Source organism: Gigantopelta aegis, chromosome 2, assembly GCF_016097555.1.
Source record: "Gigantopelta aegis isolate Gae_Host chromosome 2, Gae_host_genome, whole genome shotgun sequence".
Taxonomy (NCBI): Eukaryota; Metazoa; Mollusca; class Gastropoda; order Neomphalida; family Peltospiridae; genus Gigantopelta; species Gigantopelta aegis.
This window is the reverse complement of record NC_054700.1, coordinates 52,486,930-52,514,618: the sequence shown is the minus strand read 5'-3', so window position 1 is coordinate 52,514,618 and position 27,689 is coordinate 52,486,930. Positions and strand designations below refer to the sequence as shown.

At 38.3% G+C, this 27,689-nt stretch overlaps 1 protein-coding gene across 1 annotated transcript; it reads left to right on the top strand.

Annotated features, from left to right (window-relative positions):
* The first annotated feature begins 131 nt into the window (after positions 1 to 131).
* LOC121386941 (cyclin-dependent kinase 7-like) lies at positions 132 to 21,044 on the top strand. The gene is made up of 11 exons (XM_041517998.1): positions 132 to 255; positions 2,433 to 2,492; positions 6,570 to 6,671; positions 8,949 to 9,017; positions 10,193 to 10,303; positions 12,251 to 12,369; positions 13,886 to 13,985; positions 14,778 to 14,864; positions 15,570 to 15,719; positions 18,924 to 19,050; positions 20,157 to 21,044. The coding sequence occupies exons 1-11, from the start codon at positions 196 to 198 to the stop codon at positions 20,183 to 20,185; spliced, it is 1,014 nt and encodes a 337-aa protein (XP_041373932.1). The 5' UTR covers positions 132 to 195; the 3' UTR covers positions 20,186 to 21,044.
* The last annotated feature ends 6,645 nt before the right edge of the window (positions 21,045 to 27,689 follow it).

The window sequence follows — 27,689 nt, the reverse complement described above, 5'->3', positions numbered from 1 at the left end:
CCGTACGTCCGTGGTGTTGACTAGTGGAGTTTGTTTAAGGTAAGGGACATAACTCACATCGATAATCTGACTCTTTGCTTTTGGAAAAATAGAAATAATCATCACTTCCGATTTCACATTTTGGTTTGTGAAAACGGCATGGATACTTTATTTTCCCTTTGAATTCAATACATTCTTTAGTTTAAAGTTGTTAGAATGTCATCCGATGATAGAGCAAAACGATATGAGAAAATAGAATTCTTAGGCGAAGGACAGGTTTGAGACATTTTAAAAGCAAAGCTCTTTCTTACTGAATGAATCGGTCACCATGATCGTGATGATGACCATCATTAGCTAGTCCAGGGGTTGAAATTTAATTTTTTTACCACTATCCCAAAGGAATAGTGAATTTCAAAAAACACTATTCCGTCTAAAAATGTACTATCCCTTCAATTATTAACGAATGAATGAATGTTTAACGACACCCCAGCACAAAAAAGGGGACCAGTCAACTTGGCCAGGGACAACTCGGCCCCGTGTTTGAGACAACTCGGCCCTGTGTTTGAGACAACTCGGCCCTGTGGGATAGTATGATAGTTGGCCATGTCATAGTATTGTACTATAGTAATAATAATACATTATACTGATAGATACCGCTAACTATATGGTCACCATTAAGAATGACAATTGTGCATGTCGTACGCGCATATCGTAGTGTCGGATGGGTTTCTAGAAGTATTGTACTATAGAAATAACGCAAAAAACATCATTTGCCAAATTCTCACATTTATTACATTAAACACACATATATACGTAAAAGACCAACAGAACACATATACATAAATAGTTATAATAATGAAATAAAACACCAATCACCAAAAGAACATAGAAATAAAACGTCCAGCAAAAGATAAAAGTCAGTGCGCAAAAGGGGCGTAGAGCTTTCCACAAGCCGACAGGAATCTAGAAGTGGACACGTCACCATCTGTGTAGCGTCCCCACAGTTCAAAAATTTTCCCCTGTAGATTCCTGAAGGCCTTCCTTTGTCACCGTCGCATCTTCCTCTCCGAGACAAACCGGCATAACAAATATAAACATAAGTTTAAAGATCCACATATTCGCATAGTCACGTGTCTCAAAGTCTGCTACAAATTCAAGAAATGTATTTTAAATGTTTAATCCTCTAAAATATAAATACCTGTCTCAAAATCGTTTCGGGACGTTTAGGTTAAGGTGGGACTAATTCAAAACTAACAAAAACACATTCTTTTATTTCAGTGAGAATACTTTAATTTAAAAAACAACACTTGTACAACAAGTTATCTCTGGACTCCGGGCCGAGTTGTCTCGCGGTGGGCCGGGTTGTCTCAGAACTCTGGGCCGAGTTGTCTCGACGTGGGCCGAGTTGTCTGGCATTCCACAAAAAATATATCGGCTATTGGGTGTCAAACTATGGTAATACAAACAAATAAAGTGATGATCAACATCAATATAAGAATTCAAGATTGAAATAAAAACAGTGTAAAGAACTGCAAAAATACAAATATCACAGATAGATACTGACTTTTACTCAAAATTTCAATTTTGTGCTGTATTGGCCATTCTCAAAGAGAATATTACACCCCTGTACCATGGTGAGGTTACAGCACACGCAGGGGTTCAATTATTAATGTACCACTAGTTTTCCTGACTGCTACGTCGCCCTGTACAACATTGCGTAAAGAACAATTGTTTATATACCACTCTATGCATTACATGATTACTGCGTACTAGCTGGAATTACAAACGAACTCACTCCAGACTTTAGTCTCGATCAAAAAGACATTTATTTTGTACCGGTAAGTGCACGAGAAAGGTCTTAGTAGCACAATGGTTTGTTCTGCAGAAAAATGTAGCTAAACAAAAAGCGTAAGTGGAAAAGTCGCAGGCGATTTTCGGTATTCCGTGCTTTATTTTCACTTTCATGATGGAATATTGGAAGAATTGTTTTACAATTCCATTTCGAAATTTACTATTTGTGGAATAGCGTAAAATTCAACCCCTGTAGTCGGGAGTCCGAAGGGACATAGAATGTGTGGGTCGTCTACATCCAAACCTTGTTACATACCCTATATGTTTCTGGTATTCAAAACTTGTGGCACCATGTTTCAATCATTTCTCAACCGAAATAGTGCAATAAATGGACACAGAAACGAAAAATGTATAACCTACCGAACTCGCTAAATCCCGATTGAAGTACTTCAAAATTGATACTTGTGTCATTATTAACAAAATAAATTTGCCAACAACAAAAGTCCCCCATCATTTTAAATATGCTACATAGAGGGAAGCAACTCATTGTGCATGTTAAGAAAAATATTGACATAACACTACATCATGATCATGAAGTTGAACTTGAGTTACATAAAGATTTACACATCACATCACATATAGAATTTGTTCTTCTTTTGTAGTTTGCGACAGTTTACAAAGCCAGAGATACAAAAGTGGACAGAATTGTTGCAGTCAAGAAGGTTGGTGTACATTCTTTTTATTGAAATCCAGAAAACTGACAATTTATCATTTATCGTACAGTCATACAATTTCGATCGACATGTTTTCGATACTTTATTTGTAACTGCATGAGATTATGCGAGATATTACATTACTATCAGATTGAACAGAAACAACAAAGTTAAAGTTTGTTTTGTTTAACAACAACACTGGAGCACATTGATTTATTGATCATCGGCTAATGATTCTTACAGTGGACCGTGAACAATAAAAGTTGTGGTCGACTAGTTGGATTACCTCTTATGTCATTCATAGCAAAGTTCTATTCAGTAATTTCTGGTGGGGGCCTGTTTACATACAGGTACATTTACATTCAGTACAAATCAAGGTGGTTTGGTGGAGTTAGATTTTATGAAAATATATACTTCTCTACAGGTACATGTACATGTATGTCAGAGTACTTAAGGTGACAATACAAATTTTGGTTCCCTTGATACTTAGAACAAGAGGATTAGACATTAACCTATGACAAAAACATAATGTAAATAATTTATCAGTGAACACTGTTTATTGATTTGAAAATTATTCAATATGTTTTTATGAGTTACAAACATTTTATGATTTTATTTTCAAAAGAAGAATTTGAAGTAAATTATTAAACTAATGTGACTTGAGATCTGAGGTAAAGTATTACTGTATTTACTTCTACAATAATACTTTGTTTTTATTATATTTAAATGTTTTGCTTAAAATGTATTGTATTGAAAACACATGACGCCAAGATAAGATGTTATGGTATCAAAAACAAAATATTTTGGGAAAATGGAATATGTATTTGGGTATTTAAATGTGAATAGTTAAAATTGATGTGGTGCACTTCTTTCAGTTTTAACCCCCCCCCCCCCAGCATTTCCAATTCACCGTTTCTTTTTACTTTGAATGGGGTGAGATGTAGCTCTGTGGTAAAGCGGTCGCTTGATGCACGGTCTGTCTGGGATTGATCCCTGTCCGTGGGCCCACTGGCCTATTTCTCATTCCACTCAATGCACCACGACTGGTATTTCAAATGTATTAAATTATGTGATATCCTGACTGTGGAATGACCAGTGCATATAAAAGACCCCTGGAAACTAATGCAAAAATACTGTAGATCCTGAAAGTAACGTGTCCGTAAATTAATGCGAGTGATGGAGGGCAGACTAAAATGTGACATGAAATTAATGCAAGTGGCCTCCCTTTGAAATATTACTTTAGTTTAATAATGTGGGACACACAAGACAAAACAGAAATAAATGTGTCATGACCTGAGGTGCTTGCATTGTACATACAGTTTCCTGCAAACATGAGCAGGGCTTCTAGGTTATAGTAGCCCTACTCCCATGACTAGTGATATTTAATGTTGGGCTAGTAAATAACTACTATTGCCGTGCCCAACGTCTAGTGAAAAAAAGAGGTCAAATGTTACAGTTACATGTTAATATGAATATCCTGTCCCTACCTCAACCCCCCCAATGTTAGTGTTTTCTAAGCTCTATCTACCTCTTTAGGTGACATCTGATTGTTACTATTATTTAGTAAAGAAGGCTAGTGAATTTTTAATTGTGGCTAGTTCATTTTTAAAATCACTGATCCCTTGGCTAGTGGATTTTATCAAAATTCTATAAGCCCTGCATGAGTGACATCCAATATAACCAATGATTAATTAATTAATGTCCTCTAGTGATGTCATTAAACAAACCAGAACTAAAGACACAGTTTAGATTTCTACATGTTCATGTAGTTAAACACGCATGCTTTAGTTAATTGTCCTCTAGTGATGTCATTAAACAAACCAGAACTAAAGACACAGTTTAGATTTCTACATGTTCATGTAGTTAAACACGCATGCTTTAGTTAATTGTCCTCTAGTGATGTCATTAAACAAACCAGAACTAAAGACACAGTTTAGATTTCTACATGTTCATGTAGTTAAACACGCATGCTTTAGTTAATTGTCCTCTAGTGATGTCATTAAACAAACCAGAACTAAAGACACAGTTTAGATTTCTACATGTTCATGTAGTTAAACACGCATGCTTTAGTTAATTGTCCTCTAGTGATGTCATTAAACAAACCAGAACTAAAGACACAGTTTAGATTTCTACATGTTCATGTAGTTAAACACGCATGCTTTAGTTAATTGTCCTCTAGTGATGTCATTAAACAAACCAGAACTAAAGACACAGTTTAGATTTCTACATGTTCATGTAGTTAAACACGCATGCTTTAGTTAATTGTCCTCTAGTGATGTCATTAAACAAACCAGAACTAAAGACACAGTTTAGATTTCTACATGTTCATGTAGTTAAACACGCATGCTTTAGTTAATTGTCCTCTAGTGATGTCATTAAACAAACCAGAACTAAAGACACAGTTTAGATTTCCTACTACATGTTCATGTAGTTAAACACGCATGCTTTAGTTAATTGTCCTCTAGTGATGTCATTAAACAAACCAGAACTAAAGACACAGTTTAGATTTCTACATGTTCATGTAGTTAAACACGCATGCTTTAGTTAATTGTCCTCTAGTGATGTCATTAAACAAACCAGAACTAAAGACACAGTTTAGATTTCTACATGTTCATGTAGTTAAACACGCATGCTTTAGTTAATTGTCCTCTAGTGATGTCATTAAACAAACCAGAACTAAAGACACAGTTTAGATTTCTACATGTTCATGTAGTTAAACACGCATGCTTTAGTTAATTGTCCTCTAGTGATGTCATTAAACAAACCAGAACTAAAGACACAGTTTAGATTTCTACATGTTCATGTAGTTAAACACGCATGCTTTAGTTAATTGTCCTCTAGTGATGTCATTAAACAAACCAGAACTAAAGACACAGTTTAGATTTCTACATGTTCATGTAGTTAAACACGCATGCTTTAGTTAATTGTCCTCTAGTGATGTCATTAAACAAACCAGAACTAAAGACACAGTTTAGATTTCTACATGTTCATGTAGTTAAACACGCATGGTTCAGTTAATTGTCCTCTAGTGATGTCATTAAACAAACCAGAACTAAAGACACAGTTTAGATTTCTACATGTTCATGTAGTTAAACACGCATGCTTTAGTTAATTGTCCTCTAGTGATGTCATTAAACAAACCAGAACTAAAGACACAGTTTAGATTTCTACATGTTCATGTAGTTAAACACGCATGGTTCAGTTAATTGTCCTCTAGTGATGTCATTAAACAAACCAGAACTAAAGACACAGTTTAGATTTCTACATGTTCATGTAGTTAAACACGCATGCTTGAGTTAATTGTCCTCTAGTGATGTCATTAAACAAACCAGAACTAAAGACACAGTTTAGATTTCTACATGTTCATGTAGTTAAACACGCATGCTTTAGTTAATTGTCCTCTAGTGATGTCATTAAACAAACCAGAACTAAAGACACAGTTTAGATTTCTACATGTTCATGTAGTTAAACACGCATGGTTCAGTTAATTGTCCTCTAGTGATGTCATTAAACAAACCAGAACTAAAGACACAGTTTAGATTTCTACATGTTCATGTAGTTAAACACGCATGCTTGAGTTAATTGTCCTCTAGTGATGTCATTAAACAAACCAGAACTAAAGACACAGTTTAGATTTCTACATGTTCATGTAGTTAAACACGCATGCTTTAGTTAATTGTAATGCTTTTACAGAGCTTCTAGACTTTTTATAAAATCCACTGGCCACATGGGATCAGTAATTTGTTTTAATTTACTAGCCAAAATTAAAAATTCACTAGCCCTACTTTATTTTAAGTTAATACAATTTTACTAAATAATCATATATGCCACCTAAAGAGGGAGATACAGATTAAAAACACTAACATTGGGAGGTTGGGGTAGGGGCAAGATATTCAGTATCATATTTACAAAATAGACTTAACTGCAACATTTGACAAATGTTTTTCACTAGCCGTCAGGCATGGCAATAGTAGTTATTTACTAGTCCAACACTGCATATCCCTTGTCATGGGAGTGGAGCTATTATAATCTAGAAGGCCTGTTTTATATCTTGAAAATGATGGGGGTTTTTGTTTGTTTTTTTAGATAAAAGTTGGAACGAGAGCAGAAGCAGCTGATGGCATCAACCGGACAGCGCTGCGAGAAATCAAATTACTTCAGGAACTTAGTCACCACAACATTATTGGGGTTTGCTACATTGTATATATATATATATATAGTTTTATATCCACGTTACCACAGAGAATTGGTTGGAATTCCAACATAATTGTAGCTCATGGGTTATAATCAGTTTGCACCAACCATTCTTGAAACTCATTCAAGCCAGTGCACCACAACTTGTACATCAAAGGCCATGGTATGTGCTATCCTGTCTATGGGATGGTGTACATATAAAAGATCCCTTGCTGCTTATTGAAAAGAGTAGCCCATGAAGTGGCGACAGCGGGTTTCCTCCCTCAATATCTGTGTGGTCTTTAACTATATGTCCAACGCCATATAACTGAAAATAAAATGTGTTGAGTGTGTCGTTTAATAAAACATTTTCTTCCTTCCATTCTTGAAACATTCCACTAGACAATCGGGTAGAAGATATTAGGTACTTAAATAAAGGAACAATGTGAATTACCTGTACGGTATTAAACTATGTACAGTTTACTAAATCATGTTCATCAAAATAAACCCTAAATATTTTGCTAATTTTCCATTTAATGTCTATCAATATCAGTTGTCTTCATTCGTATGAAAACAAACCCCAACAGATCCAACATGTATTTATTATCTAGACTATAGGAATAGATAGAGTCCACAACAATTGATTTTGGATTTTATTAAATGGCTGGAACCTGTTACCCAACTGGCCCGTTTTCATTTAAAATCCATCAACCGAACTCCACTAGTACCTATATAACATACAGAATTATTCTATATTCAATATACACATGTACAACACTCATTTCAAACATGCACTTCAATGCTATCTGTGACCCACCCTCGTTAAACTTGTGATACAATGTAATTTTCTATATTCAATATACACATGTACAACACTCATTTCAAACATGCACTTCAATGCTATCTGTGACCCACCCTCGTTAAACTTGTGATACAATGTAATTTTCTATATTCAATATACACATGTACAACACTCATTTCAAACATGCACTTCAATGCTATCTGTGACCCACCCTCGTTAAACTTGTGATACAATGTAATTTTCTATATTCAATATACACATGTACAACACTCATTTCAAACATGCATTTCAATGCTATCTGTGACCCACCCTCGTTAAACTTGTGATACAATGTAATTTTCTATATTCAATATACACATGTACAACACTCATTTCAAACATGCATTTCAATGCTATCTGTGACCCACCCTCGTTAAACTTGTGATACAATGTAAGTTTCTATATTCAATATACACATGTACAACACTCATTTCAAACATGCATTTCAATGCTATCTGTGACCCACCCTTGTTAAACTTGTGATACAATGTAAGTTTCTATATTCAATATACACATGTACAACACTCATTTCAAACATGCATTTCAATGCTATCTGTGACCCACCCTCTTTAAACTTGTGATACAATGTAATTTTCTATATTCAATATACACATGTACAACACTCATTTCAAACATGCATTTCAATGCTATCTGTGACCCACCCTCGTTAAACTTGTGATACAATGTAATTTTCTATATTCAATATACACATGTACAACACTCATTTCAAACATGCATTTCAATGCTATCTGTGACCCACCCTCGTGAAACTTGTGATACAATGTAATTTTCTATATTCAATATACACATGTACAACACTCATTTCAAACATGCATTTCAATGCTATCTGTGACCCACCCTCGTGAAACTTGTGATACAATGTAATTTTCTATATTCAATATACACATGTACAACACTCATTTCAAACATGCATTTCAATGCTATCTGTGACCCACCCTCGTGAAACTTGTGATACAATGTAATTTTCTATATTCAATATACACATGTACAACACTCATTTCAAACATGCATTTCAATGCTATCTGTGACCCACCCTCGTTAAACTTGTGATACAATGTAAGTTTCTATATTCAATATACACATGTACAACACTCATTTCAAACATGCATTTCAATGCTATCTGTGACCCACCCTCGTTAAACTTGTGATACAATGTAATTTTCTATATTCAATATACACATGTACAACACTCATTTCAAACATGCATTTCAATGCTATCTGTGACCCACCCTCGTGAAACTTGTGATACAATGTAAGTTGCAAGGACTTGGTGTAATTTTTTGGTTTATAAATTAAAATATGTACATGTATGTGGTATGAAACTGGAAAACAGTGTAGTATTTAATAATTATTATTACAAAGAATAATCTTTTCAGTACATATTATCTTCATGACAACTCTAATTAAATACTAAAACTTCTTTTTTTCAGTTGCTGGACGTTTTTGGGCACAAATCCAATGTCAGCCTGGTGTTTGACTTCATGGAAACAGACCTGGAGGTAAATATATGATATACTGAAGGAAAGAAACACGAAATAATGACTGCATCAAAAATCAATTCATATTGTCAGACGTTGACTGGGAACATATAGGCAGCACATTCAACACTACAGACATTCAATCCCACATTACAACTTGGTATGAAATACAGACATTACTACGCTAGTAATGAATTACATTTGGTCTACAGTTTGATGTGTTGCCTTATTTCTTTCCATCTGTATATTTCCTAGATGTAACTCGTGATAAGCACAGGACAGTTTAGATGGACTATGGTGGCCGTAAACCACTAGAGCACATGGATTTATTAATCATCAGCTATTGGATGTCAAACATCGGGTCATTTTTACATATTGTCTTAGAGACAAAAACTGCTACATTTTTCCGTTAGTTAGAAGGGATTTTTTTTATACACCATCCCACAGACAGGATAGCACATACCAATGTCATTGATATACCAGTAGTGGTGCACTGCCTGATAGGAGAAATAGCCCAATCTCTCTTTGTCTGTCTGTCTGTCTGTCTGTCTGTCTCTCTCTCTCTCTCTCTCTCTCTCTCTCTCTCTCTCTCTCTCTCTCTCTCTCTCTCTCTCTCTCTCTCTCTCTCTCTCTCTCTCTCTCGTCTTTCTCACGTTCTATTTCTCCCTAAAAAAAAAAAGGGAAAAAAAGAAGAAAAGAAATAGCCCAATCGCCCTACCAAAAGGGATCAATCCTAGACCGACCGTGAATCTGGCAAGTGTGTTACCCCTAGGCTACGTCCCGCACCCCCAAAAAGAGTCATTAAGCATTCATTCACTTGTTTTTGATGCGTAGTCGGTCTGGGATCGATCCCAGTCGGTGGGCCCATTGACTGGTACATTAAAGGCCATGGTATGTGCTATCCTGTCTATGCGATGGTGCATATAAAAGATCCCTTGCTGCTAATCGAATAGAGTAGCCCATGAAGTGGCGACAGCGGGTTTCCTCCCTCAATATCTCAATATCTGTGTGGTCCTTAACCATATGTCCAATGCCATATAACCGTAAATGAAATGTGTTGAGTGCGTCATTAAATAAAACATTTCCTTCTTCATTCACTTGTTTGTTCAATGTTCGTTTGTTCACCCATCTATATCTGTCTGTTCCACTATTCATCAGTTCATTTCATTCATTTGATAATTTTCGTTATATTTCAGATAATAATAAAGGACACCACGACCGTTCTGACACCGGCTCACATTAAGTCGTACCTCCTGCAGACACTGCTTGGCTTGGAATACCTTCACTCACACTGGATCCTGCACAGGGTAATTCTACACTCACGGCTTCTAGAATTGTCATAAAAATCCACTAGCCATGGGATCAGTGATTAAAAAAAATTACTAGCCTTGATTAAAATTTCACTAGCCCTACTTTAATTAAATACAATATTACTAATAGGAATAATTGGATATGTCACCTAAAGGAGGAGATTGAGTTTAAAAACCATTAGACTTGAGGGGAGGAAGGGGCAGAATATTCACATTTATAAAACCGACTTAAATGCAGCATTGGACACACAAAAGTCACTAGCCATCGGCATGGCAATAGTAGTTATTTACTAACATTGAATATCACTAGCCATGGGAGTGGGGCTACCATAATCTAGAAGCCCTGACACTTCACCATACCAGCTCTGAAAATAAGCACTTGTCCGTTTGTAATGATATGTGAAAATAAGCACTTGTCCGTTTGTAATGATATGTGAAAATAAGCACTTGTCCGTTTGTAATGATATGTGGAAATATGCTTAAACAAACACATTGTACATTGGTGCAGTGGTTATACATGTATGGTGGACCAGTAAAAATGTATAATATTGTTTCATTTCGAGAAACTAAAAACCATTTATTTGGTCAATTGAAAATATTGGTAAGACAAATGAAAATACTGTCGGAGAAGTAGATTTCTAGAGGTACATGTACTTGTCTAGTGAACTAGTGAAAAAATTCTGCTTCTTTTTATTACTGCATGTTTGTAAGCTGAAATTTATTTTACAATTAAATGTCAATATTAAAGTTTAATAGAGTATATGGGCTGAAGTTATGCAGTCTGTTTTTCTTAAACACAGATACATGTAGGTATTTAAGCATAGTAAATGTATGTAATTACATGTACAAGCATGTAAGACATAAAAAAGGCTTTGTAAATTTGGCCTTATACATGTAAGTATATTGTTTTTGTTTTACTGGCCACGGAACTGACCAATCTTCAGACACCTGTTGTAACAAGGCTGTCCTTTTCATCAACCTTACAGGAATGTTTAAAATATATTTATCTGCAATCAGTTGGTGAAACGTGTTAAACATGATTAGTGATATGATACTTATAATGCCAGTATTTAATTATCAATACCAGGGCTTCATGATTATGGTAGCCCCACTCCCATGGCTAGTGATATTCAATGTTGGGCTAATAAATTACCATGCCCGATGGCTAGTGAATTTTTTTTTGGTCAAATCTTGCAGTTTAAGTCTATTTTGTAAATATGAATGTCCTGCCCCGACCCCAACCCCCCCAACGTTAGTATTTTTAAGCTCCATCTCCCTCTTTAGGTGACATATCTGATTATTACTATTACCTGTATTTAGTAAATATTGTAGTAACTTAAAGTAAAGTAGCTCTAGTGAATTTTTGATTGTGGCTAGTAAATGTTTTAAATCACTGATCCCATGAATAGTGTGTTTTTATAAAAAAATTCTAGAAACCCAGAATACTGTTATTGTAGCCTCTCTAGGGAGTTTCGAAGTTATTTTAGTGTTATGAAATTGTAAAACCATTGTAGGCTGTGACATTATTACAGCAAATGCCATAGTGACATCATACGATTCATAGCTTAAGATGGTCTTATGATGTCGTAGCACTAAGATAGCTTCGAAAAAATATGGGCCCAGGTTCTCTTTGTTTTGTTTCAGATACCATTGATAAAATTCACAAGTATTCCATGTGTGGTATATTGAAGGCAGGTATATTACACGCAGGGCTGGATTTAGACCTTGGGGGGCCCGGGGCACTTCAGGTTCGAGGGCCCCTCAACATAGAAATTAAATTACATGACAAATAAAAAAATGAACTAATTTTATAATTATTACATTTTTTATAAAGGAAGTCCTTAGTCTGGGGGGCCTCGGGGCAATTGCCCCCTTTGCCCCCTTATACATCCGGCACTGATGACATGTATGTACCTTGTGTGTATATTTTATTCTATATTTCAGGACATGAAGCCGAATAATTTGCTTGTAAATGATATGGGAGTTTTAAAAATTGGAGATTTCGGTCTAGCCAAGTTTTTTGGTTCACCAAGCCGGCCCTACTCTCACCAAGTTGTAACAAGGTAAATCTCAGTTCATAAAAGTTTTACTTAAATATCCATTATTTTTGCTGCAGTGCCATATTTTTATAGTGTTGCTTGTTTTTGTGGCCAATAATTTTTTTCATGTACATGCCACTCTCAGCTTGACTCACAATGAAATTAGACGTGTCGTCAGTTTCTCTCGCATTACCCCCCCACACACACACACACCTGGGGGACTAATACAAAACTACAGGGATTTGCTTAAGTACTGCATCACATACACTGGGTTACGGGGCAACTGTGCTTGGTGTACGGTGACGAGGTCGAGAAGACAAAGAGGAGGTGGAGGAAGAAGAAAAGTGTGCCAGGGGTGATATGGGGGGAGGGGCCAAAAGTGTGCTAGCGGCGGTCCCTTCTGCGTCGCTACCCCTGACACAACCCAAGACAAAATGACCAGCTCATCCGGACCCACCGTCAACACAGAGGGATGCTCTCAACACGCTGATGTGCGAGACGCCCACAGACGGAGCTCCATCTCCCTCTACGCCACAGCCTACATGTAACTGGCCACTGTCACCAGTCTTGCCAGTTCGGGAAGGCGGCGGTCCGGGCAGGAGCCGTTGCGAAGAGGAACGCCGTCACTCAGTCGAGCGACCAGCCTGATAAGGCAAGGCCTCCTCCTTCACCAGCACCATCCCCCTCCGACTCGGAAGCCATCTGAAAAGTTCAGATCGGGAAAATCAGGTCCGGCTTCCTGAAGTTCGTGCAGGAGGACACCTTGGATCCGGCATCACTGATGGGCAGACTAGTGGAACCAGAGCTACATGGGTGTGTTCGAAACCCTAGTGGTATATGGGCACGTTAAACTAGTTATCTATCTATCTATCTATCTATCATGTACATGTTTTAAAAACATTTTTAAAAATCTTTCAAACTACCATTGTATAGCGCTACATCCCCCTGATTCATAATGTTCCAGACAGTGCACCACAACTGGTATATCAAAGGCTGTGGTATGTGTCATCCTGTCTGTGGGATGGTGCGTATAAAAGATCCTTTGCTACTGTTGGAAAAAATGTAGCAGATTTCCTCTAAGACTATCTGATATGTTTGACTTCCAATAGCAGCCAATTATTAAATCAATGCGATCTAGTGGTGTCGTTAAACAAAACAAACAAACAAAATGCAATAATCCTAACCATTTCAACTGTTTAATCTTGCAGATGGTACCGGTATATAGAGCTACACCCCTGTGGTCAATAATGGAACAACTCTAACCATATTAGCATGTTTAATCTTTCAGATGGTACCATTGTATAGAGCTACACCCCTGTGATCAAGAAAAGAACAACCCTAACCTGTATAGAGCTACACCCCTGTGGTCAATAATGGAACAACTCTAACCACATTAACATGTTTAATTTTTCAGATGGTACCACTGTGTAGAGCTACACCCCTGTGATCAATAATGGAACAACCCTAATCTGTACAGAGCCACACCCCTGTGGTCAATAATGGAACAACTCTAACCACATTAACATGTTTAATTTTTCAGATGGTACCGGTGTCCGGAGCTGTTGTTTGGAGCACGCTACTACAGCACTGGGGTCGACATGTGGGCGATTGGGTGTATTCTAGCCGAGCTCCTCATCAGGGTGAGTACACGGTCACTTTCTGTATTATCCACATGGTTCAACATAACCGAGTTAATAATAATTACATGAAGCACACACGTAATGACAAGTTTAATGGTGTCATTTTGGGAAGCAATGTTATAACATGACATTTTGTACAGTAATGTGTCATGATTTGCTATACATGTTACAAAAATCGCTACACAATTTTAAAACATTAAACAGTAGTTGCTAATCAATTTTTAATTGACTACGGTCAATGATAGTCACTTTTCGCACCCTTGTTTTGGCTTCGTACACAATAAATATACCATATCTTGCCGTAATTTCACTTGAAATCCATATTTTGTAAAAGGTACAATTTTTTAATCACAAGATTTTCTTCAAACACATTCAGGTGCATTAGTAATATTAAAAAAAAAAAAATAATAGCAATTTGGCATTCTTAAAATGGAAACATCATGTATTCAATTTATGGTCACTGTAAGGTGATGCAAAGTGACGTCATTCAAAAATTCAAAATTATCTATATTATTACAATGCTTCACCACATCAAAATAAAAACTGGTCTACTAACCTTGACCCCTGTCAAAATTCTATAACAAGCAGACACATCTGTATGTTTTTATTTTTAATAATTCTGAACAAAATATTAAGTGACTATCGTCGACTGTAGAAATATTGCTAAATAAGATTTTGAAAACAAAATGTTCTCTGCAACATCATGAAGTTTTAGAAATAGCAGATGTACTTGTAGTTTTCAAAATGATTACCATCATTATTATTGTTTTGTTTGTTTTTTTTTTTTTTTAGGTACCTCTGTTGCCAGGAGACTCAGACTTGGATCAACTGAGTAGAATATTCCAGGTTCTAGGCACGCCAGCAGAGAAAGACTGGCCTGTGAGTACTCTATGTTAGGAGTTAGGAGTCTGTGTGAAAATATGCTGTATACAGACGTGTGTGCAGGGTTTTGCAGAGGGAGGTAATCATGATTGTGGTGGACTGTGTAATAAATAGAGATTATTATACGAGCTTGTGTGTCGTACGGATTTTACGAATCGAGTGTCACGATTTTTATATTGCCCGAGCGAGAGCGTCTCACACGAGTGTAATAATTTCTTTATTATCCACATTATTATTGTTGGTTTCTTTATGAACAACAAGACCCAACTCAAAATGTTTCAGCCACAGCTAGAAGAAGACAACAGAATGATATCATATTTCAAATGCACAGTCTGGACTAGGACTGGAGAAGCAATGTCACATTATGACGTCGCTTCCCAAAATTACGTCATCACACTTGTTATTACACGTGTGCTTCGTATGATTATTATTAACTCGGTTATGTTGAACCATATGGATAATAACATTTGTTATTACACGTGTGCTTCATATGATAGTTATTAACAAACTTTAACACATCTAATATATCACGAATTGGACACACTCTTGCATACATACATGTATATAGATGACATGCTAAAATACAAAGCCAATAATTCTACCTATATAAGGTAATTGCTTGGTTACCTGGTGTGTGTTTCTTTTAATTAAGCCATGTTGCCTTATTTTGAGATGTTGATACTATTTTTGTGTCTCTCACAGGCCATGCAGCATCTTCCCGATTACATCGCTTTCAAAAGCTACCCCGGCCAGCCACTGCGGGAGATATTCATTGCAGCTAACGATGACCTGCTGGAACTGATGGGCAAACTTCTCGCTATGGACCCGTTGAAACGGTGCACCGCAACACAGGCAGGTCTTTCTTTCCTTCCAAACATGTCACAGAGGTAGGCCTGTCTCAGCGTATTGTGAGTCTGGAGGTAGTCGGTGATAAAAGCGCTTGTAATAGATGCGTGATGGCATGTAGGACTGATAACCCTTGGTGGACTCTATTTTTTTCAGTTGATACCAGTGCCCCATGAATGGTAATCAAAGATTATCGTATGTACTGACCTGGGTGGCTGAATGTAGTTGGTGATAAAGCTCTTGCCAGAGATGTGATGAGTCGCAGAATTGGTAATTCACTGTAAACTCTGGGTTGAGTTCAGCCAGACCGAGCAGAAAAAATGTCCACTGGACTGGTTTATGCACTTCACGGTAAACCATATGGCCACGTCGGGAACCAATCAAATAATTTGCGAACGTTAGCGATAAATGTTTGCTGGCAGAACTTGGGGCTGGTGTCTTTTCATTCAATCCATACCAGTACCACATTACTGGTACAGCAAAGGTCATGGTATGTACTGTCCTGCACGCACCGGTGGGATATAGTTGGTACTGATCAGCCTCAATGTTCCTACCAGTGTCCCACAACTAGTACATGAAAGGCTGTGGTATGTACTGTCCTGTTTTAAAGAAGGATCCTTATGAAGATCCCTTGCTCTTTTATTGGAAGAAGATACCTACATGTGAGGGGTTTCTTCTCTTTCTCATCTGAGAGACCATCCCACAGACAGGACAGCACATACCACAGCCTTTGATATACCAGTTGTACCTTTTGTACCATATTCATACTAGTCAAGGGGTGGGACGCAGCCGAGTGGTAAAGCGCTCACTTGATGCATGGTCGGTTTGGGATCAATCCCCGTCGGTGGGCCCACTGGGTTATTTCTCGTTTCAGCCAGCGCACCATGACTAGAACCCTGCTAAATTGTTCCAGTCATGGTGCGCTGGCTGAAACGAGACTACATATAAAAAATAATCAAATGTTTTTTACTAGTTGTCACTAAGCAATGTCCAGGTAATGGATGGGTCTTATGCTTTTATTTTTGGCCCTTTATTGGCAAATAGGGGCCAGGATTTAGCTCAGTCTATTATGTACTCACCTGAGGTGCTTGCATCGCAGGGTTGAACCACCTCGGTGGATTCACTTAACTGATTGGGTTTTTTTCTCATTCCAACCAGTGCATCACAACTGGTCAAAGGCCGTGGTATGTGCTTTCCTGTCTGTGGGAAAGTGCATATAAAAGATCCCTTGCTGATAGTGGAATAATGTAGCGGGTATCTCTGATGACTATATATGTCAGAATTATCAAATGTTTGACATCAATAGCCGATTAATATTTAATCAATGTGCTCTAGTGGTGTTGTTAAAAAAACATTCCAGTGGTGTCGTTAAAACAAACAAACTTATTGGCAAATAACCATAAATAAAATGTGTTGAGTGCGTTGTTGAATAAAACATTTTCTTTCTATTTCCTTATTGGCAAATAGGCTTTTGTTTAAATTTTGTCAATGGATGGTGTGACGGTACATGCTCTTAATTTCTTTTCGCCTGTGGCGATATTAATTGTTTTAGAGGGTCGTGTGCACTTGTTACGTAATACTTCTGCGCGACGGTCCTCGATCGGTACGCCTAATACACACCCTTAGCCAGGTGCGGAGGCCATGTGGCGAGTAGTTACATAATACCTTTGCGAGTGCGGTTTTTACAACCGTGATTTGGCGACGATGGCGTCAGTAAGTCTGACGATCAGAGAGAAATAATACCGCTTGGTCGCGGTGGAAATATCAGATGATAGGGGGAGGTACCGCCTTGTACCCCCAGGCGAATTTCTGATTTTATAATAAATAGCTAGTTTTTTTGAGTTATGAGGGGAACGAAAAAGGAAGCTTCCCGGGAACGTAGTCCGTTAGGACTTGGTAAATATTATTTCTGCTCTGTGTATAACCTTGATGTGATTGATGTGACTTTAAATATTTTAATACTGTATTATACCAATATTCTTTAGACAGTGTCTTCGGTCATCTGACGAAGTAAATCGTAGTCTTACTGTTCTATATTTTATACGAGTATTTGGTAATATAAAGCTTAGCCAGTCATCCTAGAAGACCTAGGTAAACTGTAGGTTATTGTCTTTATTGTGATAGGTACCAGTATTAATTCTGTGTTACAAGGTTACTGAATGAGTAGTTAGGGTTAATTAAAAATTAACCCGTTAGGAATAGAGCTGTAATTCCTTTATTAATTAAGTTCCCCAAGAAGCGTCTCTAAATTATCACACGTTACTGAACGAGTAGTAAGGGTTAATTAAAAATTAACCAGTTAGGAATGGTGTTGTAATTCCCTTATTAATTAACTTCTCCTGGAAGCGGTTCTCAATTATCACACGTGTGGGTGTTGTGTCACGGTGAAGTGATTCGCATATTGTGTAACTAGACACCTAGAGATTAACTAATTAAGTGATCAGTTCTGGGTTGTTATTAGTGTTGTTATTAATTAACTACTACGGCTGTACATTTGTCAGCGTAGGTTAATACAGATTCCAAAGTGTATTGTGTTTTGTTGTGTTTCTAGTGAACTAAACGTGCTATATTACATATACTTTATATAAGATCGTATCTCTGATCATACCTAGAGACGAGCCATACTAGGGTTTAACAGCCTGTTACAGAGAGATCTAATAGATATACAGTTAGGAGAGATATTTTGATAATCGTGTTTTATTCAGTTACGGGAATTATAGAATCCCCGTGACAGATGGCTTTACACGTATCTAACCAAATCCCACTCATTGGCTTACAGTGCGACAGTGTCAACGTTTGCATTTAGCTCAGTATTATATTTTGATGATCAGCTCCATTTCTTTAAACAATTAGATTCACTAATTAATTTTATATCACAAATTATTTCTTAAAAAACGTAATTAATTTTATTTATTTTTAAACACACATTGAGACAAATATCTGTGAATGCAACTATGAGCAAACAAATAAATTTATGATAGGCGACATATTTAATTTGTTGTAATAGTTTGTTTGTTTTACTTGTCTTGGGCATGTCATTATTGTCTTTAGTATTTCTAGTTGGTATGTGGGTTTTTTTTTTAACATCAGCATACCATATTTTCTCTAAAATTACGACACCTCTAAAATTTCAATAAATTTGTCCACAGCACATTGGTGCCAAAATACTTCTAAAACTACTATTCCTATTACTGACTTCTTTTTGTACAGGCTTTACAGATGGAATACTTTAGTAACAAACCCCCGCCAACACCAGGACACAAGTTGCCTCGCCCCGGGGCTAGCAAAGAACTTCAGAAAGCCGGGTTGAAGAGAAAACAATCCCAGACAGATATAGGTACATGTTCACCAAAATTAGTGAATGAAAGTTGGATTTAGCTTATTTATTTCATTATTAATTTGCGAAAAAGCTGATTTGAAAATGTCATGCCTTTTGCCTAACTAAAACTTGAAGTTTGCTACAGGTTAAATGATCAGATTTGTCTAATTATTAATAATTTTTGGGGTCCATCTTATAAATCTGTATAACAACACTAAAATACCACTGAAATTGTCATTGTTTTGGGGGGGTTTTTTCTAACTTTAGTACCATAACTAATCTTAATATTTATTAGTATTTTTCTAAGAGGCTCTACACAGGTATGAAACACTTCCAGAGATTTCCCGAAATCTATGTTTTATTGTCACACCAAATCATGTTGTTGTGCTTTTGTGTATAGATCATAAATAATCTTGACCCTGCAAAGTTGTCCATATTTTTAATCTGTGGATACATGGGTTTACTTTTCTGGTTTTTGATTGGGGTGGAAGATGATGATATCGGTTAATGATATAGACTTAGTATTACTATATCAGTATCACCATCCGTTGAGCACAGTGTAAAGAAACTTTTAACAAACAAGTGACCTGTTGACCGTAACAGAAGTCATAGTCACAATGGACTTAACAAGTTTGAAAAACTTTTCATGGTCTTTTGGGAGAGAACGAGTTCTGGAGAAAGAAGGGGGAAGCATAAATGATAAGTTGGAGTGCTTCCTCATTTTATTTATATTATTTGCTAACTTGTGTTTATTGATTTAATTTCAACTTATTTTCGTGCTTATATCCAATTAAGGTCCAAGCACATTGTCCTGGGCAAGAAACCGTAGCTATCTGGGCTGTCTGTCCAGGACAGTGGGTTAGTTGTTAATTATTAGTGGTTAGTAAGAGATAAGAGGGTGTAGTGAGGTTACACCTACCAATTGAGTCGTTAAAACTCGCTCTGGTTGGGAACCGGTATCAGGCGGCGAAACCTTACACCTACACATTGAGTCGTTAAAACTCTCTCTGGGTTGGAGCCGGTACCGGGCTGCGAACCTAGTACCTACCAGCCTTGTGTCTGATGGATTAACCATGACGCCAACGAGGCCGGTGTTTAAACAGATCATTTGCTTTCTTTTTCAGGTGGCCTTGCCAAGAAACTTGTGTTTTGATGTCATGATTCGTAGGATTAGGATCTCAACTGTCAAGGAGTAAGAATCGTGGCCAAGCTGTTGTTGCCGTGATTTCTAACTGAAACACCAAATGTCCAGTTCAGTGTAACTCTCAAAGAAATCAGCTCAGAGAGTTATTAATTGGAACCAAGAGAAATTACTCAATTCAAGAGTTTCTCAACAGCAAGGGAAATAACTCTTAATTCATGTGCTTCTCAGCAGTAAGGGAAGCAATATTTAAGAGTGAAATAGTGTTCTGAAAATCAAGGGAAGCAACCCAGCATGACAGTATGTGGTATCATGGGAAACTATTCTTACTTCTCTTTTATCAAGCTACATGTAGTTTTTGTTACTAAGGGAAAAAATATTTAATTTCAAGATGGTTCTAAAAAAAACCTCTAAAAACTTGATGAACCTGTCCAACATAAGCTAATTCTCACAGACTATCTTGCGACTTTTAGCAAATATGTTACCTTGAATGTATGACAAGTATTTTAGCCCTTAGAACAGGATGCTATTATTACAACCATCTGTTACTGCTGATCAGTGTACCAGTAATCTTCATTAACAATAGGACACTTTCCCACTATTACTCAACCCCTGCAATTGCCCACAGCAATCGGCAATGCTGTGGAGATTGCCCACAGCAATCGGCAATGCTGTGCAGATTGCCATGGAACTTTTTAATTCTCCACAACACCTTTTTGCTGTGGACTATTCAGGATTTATTTTCAATGGCATGTTTTTTTGCCATGGACATGATACCAAGTTAATGGTTGATATTATGACACAACAAGTCATTTCCATTACCTAATGATTGTTATTTATTTTTCTACAATAAAAAGATACTATTTTGTTAGTGTGTGATTTTTTAAATTTTTTGATCATAAATATATATATACTCTTCAAAAAAAGAAACGCAAAAGGGTACAAATGGGTTATAACTCCGATTTTATGTTTCCTACCGGTTCATGCTTTGTGAATATAAGGTCATTGCATGTCCCAAACACATTCCCACGGTTACATTCGATAAAATGCAGCTACTGTACAATAAAGTTCCAAAATGTGAATATTCATAAAAACGCAGCCACGTGCAAACCATGTCACCACTGCACGTGCGTTGTCTGCACGTGCAACATGAACACCGACAGTATAAAAGTGCAGGGTGTTCGCTTGCCTGGCCTCTGTATCTGGCCGACAGTTGACAATCCAGGACATGCCACGTCTCGGTGAACCGCAGAGAAACAATGCCATCGGCCGACTAGACGCAGGCGAATCCAGAACGGCCGTTGCCAGGGCATTCCATGTGTCCCCAAGCACCATCTCCAGACTGGGACCGTTACCAGCAACATGGATCAACACGTGACCTCCCTAGATCCGGTCGACCACGGGTCACTACCCCCGGGCAGGACCGCTACATCCGGGTACGCCACCTTCAGGAACGATTGACTACTGCCACCTCCACAGCCGCAGCAATACCAGGTTTGCGCAGGATATCCGACCAGACCGTACGGAACCGCCTACGTGAGGTAGGAATTCGTGCCAGACGTCCAGTTCGAGGTGTCATCTTAACACCACAACACCGTCGACTCCGACTGCAGTGGTGCCCAGATTCATCGACAATGGCCTCAACTGCGATGGAGACAGGTGTGGTTCAGTGACGAGTCCCGATTTCTGCTCCGACGTCATGATGGAAGATGTCGCGTGTATAGGCGTCGTGGTGAACGTTATGCGGCAAACTGCGTGCAGGAAGTGGACAGATTCGGCGGGGGTAGTGTCATGGTGTGGGCAGCCATCTCACACACTGGCAGAACTGACCTGTCCCACGTGCAGGGCAACCTGAATGCACAGGGCTACATTGACCAGATCCTCCGGCCACACATCGTTCCAGTTATGGCCAACGCCAACGCAGTGTTCCAACATGACAACGCCAGGCCTCACACAGCACGTCTCACAACGGCTTTCCTACAGAACAACAACATTAATGTCCTTCCTTGGCCATCGATATCACCAGATTTGAACCCAATTGAGCATATATGGGACGAGTTGGACCGACGCCTCCGACAGCGACAACCACAGCCCCAGACCCTGCCCGAGCTGGCAGCAGCCTTGCAGGCCGAGTGGGCCACCATCCCCCGGGACGTCATCCGTACTCTGGTTGCTTCAATGGGCAGGCGGTGCCAGGCAGTTGTCAACACACGCGAAGGCCACACCCGGTATTGACTCCAGATGACCTTGACCTTGGTGGTGTGTCCTATCACTTACTCACAATGGACTAGAGTGAATTGTGAACAATCCTGCAACATTTGGTAATTATCGGACTTACCATTCAATAATTAAATCAATTCTCCAAATGTTACGACAATGTGGTTTTGCGTTTCTTCTTTTGAAGAGTATATATATAAGAGAGGGGGGTAGAGGGGGAGAGAGAGAGACAGACAGACAGAGACAGACAGGTAGGTGTAGACAGACAGACAGGTAAAGACAGACATTTGATCTCTGGTCAGACCCAAGTTCCAGAATTGATGCCTTGATGAGTTTAGGGTTTTTGTCTTCTTTCTTTTCTGTTTTTGTTAAGCATGGATTGCACAGAAAAGATGGGTATATTTAAGGTTTTTACGTTCTCCTTGGTGCCCCCTCCCTTACCTTAGTACCCTAAATATTTTCCATACAGCCAATGCAATTTTTATTACTTTGACTTTGGCTGCAAATGTTTTTAAAACAAGCCATGCTAATCATTCAGAACAACAGGACCTGTTTTAGAGAGAAATTAAAGAAGGCTAATGGTCCCAAGCCAGCATATAAACGGAGTTATGTCCTAGCAAGAAAAGCTCAAAAGAAAATGATGTAATAGCAGGAAATTATTTTTTCTTCTTTTAAATGATGACATGCGAGGTCAAAATGGACACATGCGAGGCCTTAAATACCATTATTTTAGTGAGTTGGAATACATAGAAGATTGGGGTGGGATGTAGCCCATGATCCCGATTTGTAAGCCCATTGGGCTATTTGTCATTCCAGCCAGTGCATGGCAACTGGTATATCAAAGGCTGTGGTATGTGCTATCCTGTCTGTGGGATGGTGCATACAAGAGATGCCTTGCAAAATATCCCAAGAGGAGTCAGGAAAGTATATGCTCCTTGCTGGTATAAAAAACTTCAAATGGTATATGATGAACTGACCCGGGTAATGGAAGAAGCAGAGTCGTAACCCGAGCGAAAACAACAACCTAAAGCTCCAGCATGTTAAAGCCATATACCTCAGAACCAAGACTGAATTCAAAAGCTCCAGCATGTTAAAGCCATATACCTCAGAACCAAGACTGAATCCAAAAGCTCCAGCATGCTAAAGCCATATACCTCCGAACCAAGACTGAATTCAAAAGCTCCAGCATGTAAAAGCCATATACCTCAGAACCAAGAGTGAAACCTAAAGCTCCAGCATGCTAAAGCCATATACCTCAGAATCAAGAGTGAAACCTAAAGCTCCAGCATGCTAAAGCCATATACCTCAGAACCAAGATTGAATCCAAAAGCTCCAGCATGCTAAAGCCATATACCTCAGAACCAAGACTGAATTCAAAAGCTACCTCAGAACCAAGACTGAATTCAAAAGAAAAAGTCGGAGAGACAAAACTGCTGCACTCAACCTTGAAAAGGACAGCACCAGATTATGGAAACTTACAAAACAACTGAATGAGGAAGAATCCCATGGACAGAAAATCACTCTAATGGAGGATGGAAATATACTCACAGGTAAGACATCTGCTGACCTTTTAGCAAAGACCTATGCCAAGGAAAGTGGCATTACCATCACAACAACTCAGATGAAAGAAGCACGAAGGGAACAAAAAGAAACGGTAAGTAGAGCTACCCAGCAAGATTCCATGATAAATAGTATAACTCTACCAGAACATGAAAATGCCCTCAAACATCTAAAAAATTAGAAATTTCCAGGACTGGATGGTATTACTAATGAAATGCTGAAACACTTAGGCAATACTGCGTGATCCAAACTGTTGGAAATTTTCAACCTAAGCTGGTCTGAAGGCAAGGTGCCACAAATCTGGAAAGAGGCGGTGATGATACCCATACTGAAAAAAGGTAAAAAAACCAAACAAAAGGCAAGCAGCTACAGACCAATCAGCCTAACTTGCTGAGTCTGCAAGACCCTAGAGCGCATTATCAACCATCGGCTTCAACCGTTCCTTAACACTGAGAACATCATCACTCAAGAGCAGGCAGGATTTAGACAATTCCGCAGCACAGAAGGCCACCTACCTATCACAAGTAATCGAAGATGCTTTCCGAGCACAGAAGGCTGTTCTTGCCTCCTTCATTGATCTGCAAAAGGCCTGAAAGATGGCCTTTTAGCAAAGCTACAAAAAATGATATATGTGGCAACATGTACAGGTGGACCAAGTCTTTATCTTCACAACCGAAGGGCGAGATTAATGGTAGATGGCCAACACAGCATGAAAGTACTCATACACCATGGAGTACCTCAGGGAGGAGTACTATCACCTACTCTCTTCATGATCTTCATCAATGACCTCGTCACACAACTACCCAAAGGGATACATGCAGCACTATATGCAGATGACCTAGTTTTGTGGTGCTCGGAGGAGTATGCAACAACAGCAACATATCGCATGCAGCTTGCCCTTGACAATGTTACATCTTGGACTCGAGACTGGTGCATGACAATCAACAAAGACAAGTCAGCTGCCACTCTTTTCTCACTCTCCACAAAACAGGAAGCAGGCAACCTCAAACTTGATGACACACCTCTCCAGTATGAGGACCAACAGACATACCTGGGTTCACTTTTGACAAGAGACAGACCTGGAAAGCACATTTGGAGAAAGCCGAGGCCAAAGCTCGGAGAAAACTTGCCATAATGAGAAAACTAGCTGGCACCAAGTGGGGTGCTGATCATAACATACTGAAAAGTGTCTACCAAGGAGCAATCAGACCACATCTTGAGTACGGATCCAGTGCATGGTCAACAGCAGTAAAGTCACATCAACAAAAACTAGACAGGGTTCAAAACCAAGCATTCAGGATAATAATTGGAGCCATGAGGTCAACCCCTATTAAGAAAATGGAACAGCTCACTGGCATCGTATCCCTCAGCAAACGTCGGGACTCAAAGCTCATGATACAAGCCAGTAAGTTCAAGTCTTTGCCACAACGCCCAATGAACAAGAGAATGAATGACTATCCCTGCAACAGACTCAAAAGAACTAGCTTTCATAAACAGCAAATCACTCCTGAGGCAACATAAGGGACAACTCCCAGATAAAATCCATCAAGTTAGTACTGTCAGTTACATCCCACCATGGGAACCACAACTGGACAATGTAAAGATCTGCACAGTGGTCCAACACCTCATTCCTGGAGAGGAACACGGTGAACCATATAAACGAGCCCTGACACTGGCCATGATTGATGAACAGAACCCAGAGACATCATGGACACAGGTATATACTGATGGATCTGCAACAAATGCAGTGGAAAACGGAGGGGCTGGAATATACATCATGGACCCTAGTGGCTACCGTGAGGAGGCACATTTTCCTACAGGTACATACTGCACAAACTATACTGCAGAGGTCGAGGCTCTCATTCGTGCTGCCCACATCATAAGCACCAGAGAGGAGAGCTGCTCACACGTCGTCTTCCTGATGGATGCTCTCTCTGTCCTCCAGGCACTTGAAAACAACAAGCTTGACAGATTTTCAGAAGCCCTACATCTTATCAGCAGTGTTATATTGATATTTTACATTTTAAAAAACAAAAAGTAGCAAACTATTAATCGCATAATACTTTTAAAACGAAATTATAATTTGATAATTAGTAAATCACAGTTCTAAAAAATCATCATCATCATCATATAGGTCTAAAAACTTAATGAAAAGGTTTAAAAGAAATTAGGGCATTGAGATGCCTTTAAATAAATCTCCAACATAGGTGGGATATTACCGTGTTGTCTCTAATAAAGGATGTGTGAGAAATACAATCGAGCTTGATACGACCATTAGGCACAATTAAAAGAAATATCATGTTTGTACAGTGGGCGACACGTTCTGCCGTCACATACTCATACCTTAATGTATAAGCTTATTATCATTCAGTACATTTTCATTGGGATTTTTTCTATTTACCCTACGTCGCAGGAGACCGTCAAGTGTTCTCGTTACATGATCTTGGTAAATCGTTTTGACACTGCGGTAATTCGGGGGATGCCCGTCACGTAACTCAAAAATAATACGTCACACATCTGCTCTCCAAATGGCCGTTATTTTTCTCTGAATTATAGACCGTCGACACAATTCAATTCTTTTTATAATAAGTGGGGTATGGTGGTTATGTGGATGGTTCAATAAAGTACTTTTAGATACAAATCAAATGTTCATATTTTCAGATAATACTTCGTTCGGTCATTAATTAGGTCAACCACCCGTGACTGAGTGCCTTTAAGATATTCTGCACAGCCAGAAGAGGTGCTGCATCGCTGTTATCATTGTAAAACTAAAATAAACACGAAAAGCACCTGAATTTGTTTTAAGCATATTTAATCATCGTAGAACATTTATAACAGTATTAGTGAATTATTTTACAACAGTAACCTATATACACGATGGAGACCGATCAATATGGATATCGGCGGGGTTTTGTTTTTAATGACCACATGTTGGTGGAAAGTTCTGACATTGTAACCATGTCGAGATAGTCTATCAGGTCGTGGAGAGGGGGCGGGGCTGTAATGGTAGCACTAAACCAAATAATTTCCGGCTGGGTCAATGTTTGATGGAGAAGTTAACACCACAAGTCCTGTGATTGGTTATAAATGTGAGTGTGTTGGCTGTAAAAAAAAAAAAAAAAAAGTTTCATCTGGGCTAAAAATGTATGCAATTTTATTTCATCTAGTACCATTGTGTCAAGTAGCCTTGTGCTTGGAACATGTATGGAGTACCTGTAAAAAAATAAAAAGTACTAATTTTTTTTGCGAAATTAGGAGTGTTGTAAAAACATCTGGTTATATCGAAAATGAGCCATGAAAGATACCATTTTCTTCAGTTAATATTTTGAGGTAGGGGTTATAGTACTGATATTTATGGGTCATAGTTTTGGTTGATATATTACATATAGTATTTTTAAACGCAAACGTTAACATTGTCGCCTATGGGATTTTATTTCGTATAGTCATACCTATTAGACTAAGAAAGAGAGATCAGGTTATGTATGAAAATAAATGTGAAACTGTTTGATTACATTCTATGGAGGGGTGATGGGTGTTACAAATACACTGATTTACGATTTTTAATATAGCATCCTTATAATTAACGTGATGTGTGGAAACCTTGACAAACACAACTACACATGTTTAAAAAAAAAAAAAAAAAAAAATGCCCCGGCTAAATTCAGGTCTGTTCCCCCGCCATGTAGTCATTTATGCAACACCCCTCATCATATAAATGGAACATTCTGAGTTAACTGGG

What these genes read in the sequence shown, in the direction of transcription:
- LOC121386941 (XM_041517998.1), top strand. Translation starts at nt 196, where the DNA reads ATGTCATCCGATGATAGAGCAAAACGATATGAGAAAATAGAATTCTTA. An exon ending in TCATGGAAACAGACCTGGAG is followed by an intron (nt 9,018 to 10,192) that starts GTAAATATATGA and finishes GTTATATTTCAG; the next exon opens with ATAATAATAAAGGACACCAC. An exon ending in ACAATCCCAGACAGATATAG is followed by an intron (nt 19,051 to 20,156) that starts GTACATGTTCAC and finishes TTTCTTTTTCAG; the next exon opens with GTGGCCTTGCCAAGAAACTT.